General features: G+C 44.9%; 1 protein-coding gene across 1 annotated transcript in view; it reads right to left on the reverse strand.

Moving 5' to 3' along the window:
* Positions 1-4,660, reverse strand: part of CCDC62 (coiled-coil domain containing 62) — a 36,470-nt gene extending 31,810 nt beyond the window's left edge. The window contains exons 1-2 of the mRNA XM_008050408.1: positions 4,610-4,660; positions 2,118-2,310 (exon numbers count right to left, since the gene is read on the reverse strand). Coding sequence (XP_008048599.1) covers positions 2,118-2,310; positions 4,610-4,645 — 229 coding nt within the window. The 5' untranslated portion in view covers positions 4,646-4,660. The remainder of the gene's footprint in view (positions 1-2,117; positions 2,311-4,609) is intronic.
* Between the last annotated feature and the right edge of the window lie 8 nt (positions 4,661-4,668).

Here is a 4,668-nt window from a genome sequence, read left to right on the forward strand (position 1 = left end):
GAGGTGAGTGGATTGCCCAAGCCCGCGGGTTCGAGACCCGCCTGGGCAACTTGGTGAGACTTCATCTCTACAATAAAAATAAAAAAATAAAAAAAAGAAAAATCAGCTGGGCGTGGTAGCGCATGCCTGTAACTCAGGCTACTTGGAAGGCTGAGGCGGAAAGATCGTTGGAGCCCAGCAGGTCCAGGCTGTGGTGGCCGGGAGCGGCCACTGCACTCCAGTCTGGGTGACAGAGAGTCCAACTCAAAAAAAAAAAAAAAAAAAAAAGAAAGATATTAGTTGGACATGGTGGCTCACTCCTGAAATCCCAGTATTTTGGGAGGTTGAGCAGGATTGCTTAAGGTCAGGAGATTGAGGCCAGCCTGGGTAACATAGTAAGACTCCAGTTCTACCAAAAAAAAAGGAAAGAAAGAAAAATTATTTGGGCGTGGTGGTGCGTATCTGTAGTCTCAGCAACTCAGGAGGCTAAGTTGGGAGAATTGTATGAGCCCAGAAATTCAAGACTGCAGTGAACTATGATTGCAGCCTGAGTGACAGAACAAGACCCTGTCTCCACAGCCTTGAACACTTGTGCTCAGGTGATCCTTTCACCCCAGCCTGTTGAGTAGCTGGGACTAAAGGCATGCAGCAACTCACCTAATTTTTTGTAAAATCAAGGCTCACTATGTTTCCCAGGCAGGTCTTGAACTTCTGGCTTCAAGTGATCTTTCCCTCACCTTGGCCTCTCAAAGTGCTGGGATTACAGGCGTGAGGCACTGCGCCGGGCCTACACATTTTAAATACCACCATGTATATACATATGTAAGTGTAGGTGTGGTCAAAGTAAAAGTCGATGGTCATGAAAAGGTGGAAAAATGATACATATTTATTTTTATGTATTTATTTTTGAGTCGGGGTCTCAGCTCTATCACCCAGGCTGGAGTGTAGTGGCACACTCATGGCCACTGCAGCCTCAACCTGCTGGGCTCAGGCGATCCTTCCGCCTTAGACTTCCACGTAGCTGGAATCACAGGCGTGTGCCACCACGCCCGGCTGAGTTTTTGATTTACTGTAGAGATGAGGTCTCGCCATGTTGCTCAGGCTGGTCTCGAATCCCTGAGCTCAGGCAATCCTCTCATCTCTGCCTCCCAAAGTGCTGGGATTACAGGTGTGGGCCACCATGCCTGGCTGATACATATTTAGATAGTTATACTTACAGAATCCTTTGAGTAATATAAGCAAAAGAAGGTGCCACGTGGTTGTCTTTCTATTAAACAGATCTAGTGGTTTCTCCTCTGCTATATTCCACTAATAATCCAGAGTCAATGGAACAGTCAGATTTAGGGCAGCACTAAAGGGATGACAGAATTAAAATATGGTACCAAAGAAAATATTGGCAAGCCATTTTTGAGACTGCTATAATTTTAAAAGATGACTGTTTTAGGTACTTACAAGCAAGTTCAACACCAAAAGTTTAAAATCTTGGAGTCAGAGAAATGGCTAGTCATATGGCATCTTTATTTTATTCTTTTTTGAGTCGGAGTCTCACTCTGTCACCCAGACTGGAATGCAGTGGCATGCTCCTGGTCACTGCAGCCTCACCTGCTGGTCACCTGCTGGGCTCTGGCAATCCTTCCACCTCAGGCTTCCAAGTAGCCAGAACTATAGGTGTGCACCACCACGCCCGGCTAATTTTTTTTAAAATTAATTGTAGAGATGTGGTCTCGCCAAGTTGCCCTGGTGGGTCTCGAACCCGCGGGCTCAGGCAATCCACTCACCTCGGCCTCCCAAAATGCTGGGATTACAGGCTGAGCCACCAAGCCCAGCCCATATGGCATCTTTATTCATATTCTTGCTCACAACTTCCTTCAGATTCACCCTTGACACTCGCTCCATGTTAACTGGGGATCTGGTTAGCCACCTTTCTATATTTAATCTGTATTTAAATCCTTTGTTTGCCCTACTTTGTGTCATCTGTTCCACTGAGGCTGTTCATAGAGTCCTCCTGTCTTCAATGAGATGAAATCCTAGGGTAGCAGGGATTGTGTTCTTTACTTCTTCTCTGTCCTCCCCATGGGCCCTTTCCACATGTTAGCACACAGAAGTGCATAACTGATGTCTCTAAACGTGTTTCTGACCTTCTAATTTGCTGCAACGTTCTTCCAAAGTCAACACTTTCTGCCGATCCTCTTCCCATGACAGAAGCTGTCTTTGATGCACCGCAACCATGTCATTGAGTTCTTTATCTCGATCTTTTAATTCTCCAATGAGCAACTGCAGCTCCTTCCGTTGTTTCTCAATAGTGGAAATCTCAACTTCTGACCCGATGTTCTAAACGCAGAAAGTGGTTTTACATCAAAACAAAACTAATCGATCATATCAATCAGCCGAAGAATAGTTTCCAAATAATTATATCTTTCTTTGCTGCCAATTCTAACTAGTTAAGTTTTATTCACTGTTAATAACATGCCATCAAAATTATGCATGCTTATAACAAGTTCAAGTTCAAACCTACCAAGCACTTCACCTCTATCATTTTCTGTCATGCCACGTACATCATGCCTAGAAAGTAGGACTGTTTCTAAAACCCGTTGGCTAACTACAAATAAACCCACTTCTGTATATTTTCTTTGCTGACAATTTTTTCTTATACCAGTCAACAATATTATCTCCCACCTTGGCCCAGCAATTTTAGAGTAACCGAGTCAAAGTAAACATGAAATAGTTACTGTTTCAGTGTAAATAATTCTTACTAAGAAATGGGAATTTTAGTCTATAAAAAGGGAATTCAGTCCTACAGTGGTAAATATCTATTACAACTACAATATCTGTGACGTCTATATACCCTCAATCTGCCAAGGATAATTTAATATTGTGACTGGTCCAAACTCAACATACCTAGTTAAAGACTAAATTTTGTAAGGAAATATTCACATATACACAAGACAATAGTACAATAAACTCCCATGGGTTCTACCATTATCAAGATTTTGCTACGTCTGTTTCAATTTTCCTTTTTATTTTTGTTATTGATAAAAAGCATGCCATTTACTGATTGTCACTTTTCATAAAAAATAAAATAAAAAATGCAATTTCACCTTTACATACTTCAGTATGCATGTCTAAAAATGAACATTTCTTATACAACCATGATGCCATTCTTATACCTAACAATATTATCTGCAATAATTCCCTTTTTTTTTTTTTAAAGTCAGAGTCTCACTCTGTCTCCCAGGCTGGAGTATAGTGGCATGATCACAGTCTCAACCTCCTGGGCTCAAGCAATCCTCCAGTTTCAACCTTCCCAAGTGCTGGGATTACAGGCATAAACCACCACACCTAACAATAGTTCCTTTTATATGTGTATCACTTTAAGGTCTAGTGTGCTGAAGTTGATATGATCAACGTGTGAATCCAGAATTAGCCACTTAGGTCTATATAACCATGGGCAAGTTACTTAACTTCTCTAAGCCTTAGTTTCCTCACCTGTACAACAGCAACAATGTACTTTAACTTCTTAGAGATGCATAGATTAAGTAAAATAAACTTTGTAAATTACTGAGCACAAAGCATGGCATACAGTAAACCCTCAACACACAGGAGCTATTATTAAGACTGCAAATAACATCTTGAATTTATGGTATTGTCCTTGTCTATGAAATAAAGAGCTAAAAGTGTTGCTTTAAGAGTTTCACTAAGTCACGCACAGTGGCTCATGCCGTAATCTCGGTACTTTGGGAGGTGGAGGTGGGAGAACTGCCTGAGTCTAGGGGTTCGAAATCAGCTTGGGCAACTTGGTGAGACCTCGTCTGTACAATAAATAAAAAAATTATCCCGGCATGGTGGTGTGCACCTGTAGCTCCAGTTACTTGGAAGGCTGAGGTGGAAGGATCATCTGAGCTCAGCAGGTAGAGGCTGCATGCCATTACACTCCAGCCTGGGTGACAGAGTGAGACTCCTACACACACACAAAAAGCTGGGGTCGGTTACTCAGCCTGTAATCCCAGCACTTTGGGAGGCCGAGGTGAGTGGATTGCCTGAGCCCGCAACTTCGAGACCAGCCTGGGAAACTTGGTGAGCCCTCGTCTCTGCAATAAAATAAAAAACTAGGCGGACACAGTAGTGTGTACCTATAGTTTTGGCTACTTAGAAGGCTGAGGCGGAGGATCAGCCGGAGCCCAGCTGGTCAACGCTGGGGTGGCCTCTCTCTCCAGCCTGGGTGACAGAGTGAAACTCCGACTGAAAAATAAATAAAATAATAATAATAATTTCCAGCCAGGCGCAGGGGCTCACGCCTGTCATCCCAGCACTTTGGGAGGCAGAGGCTAGGGCACTGTCTGAGCCCAGGGGTTCGAGACCAGCCTGGGCAACTCGGCGAGACCTCGTCTCTACATCAAAAAATTAGCCGGGCGTGATGGCGTGTGCCTGTAGTTCCAGCTACTTGGAAGGCTGAGGCGGAAGGATCCTCCGAATCCAGCAAGTCGAGGCGGCGGTGGCCGTGAGCGTGCCCCTGCACGCTGACCCCCAAAAGTCAAGCAGGAGCCGTGCTCGGCGAGCAGCCTGGCTGGGGCCGCCCGGCGTCTTCCTTCCCGCGCCGGACGGGGCCGGAGCCGGAGCCGGGGCCGCTCACCTGGCGCCCGGCGAGGAAGGTCGCCGGAGAGTTCATAGGGTTTCCTCCGCCCCCGGAAC

This window comes from Carlito syrichta, unplaced genomic scaffold, assembly GCF_000164805.1.
Source record: "Carlito syrichta isolate Samal-C Ts95f unplaced genomic scaffold, Tarsius_syrichta-2.0.1 Scaffold145297, whole genome shotgun sequence".
Lineage (NCBI taxonomy): Eukaryota > Metazoa > Chordata > Mammalia > Primates > Tarsiidae > Carlito > Carlito syrichta.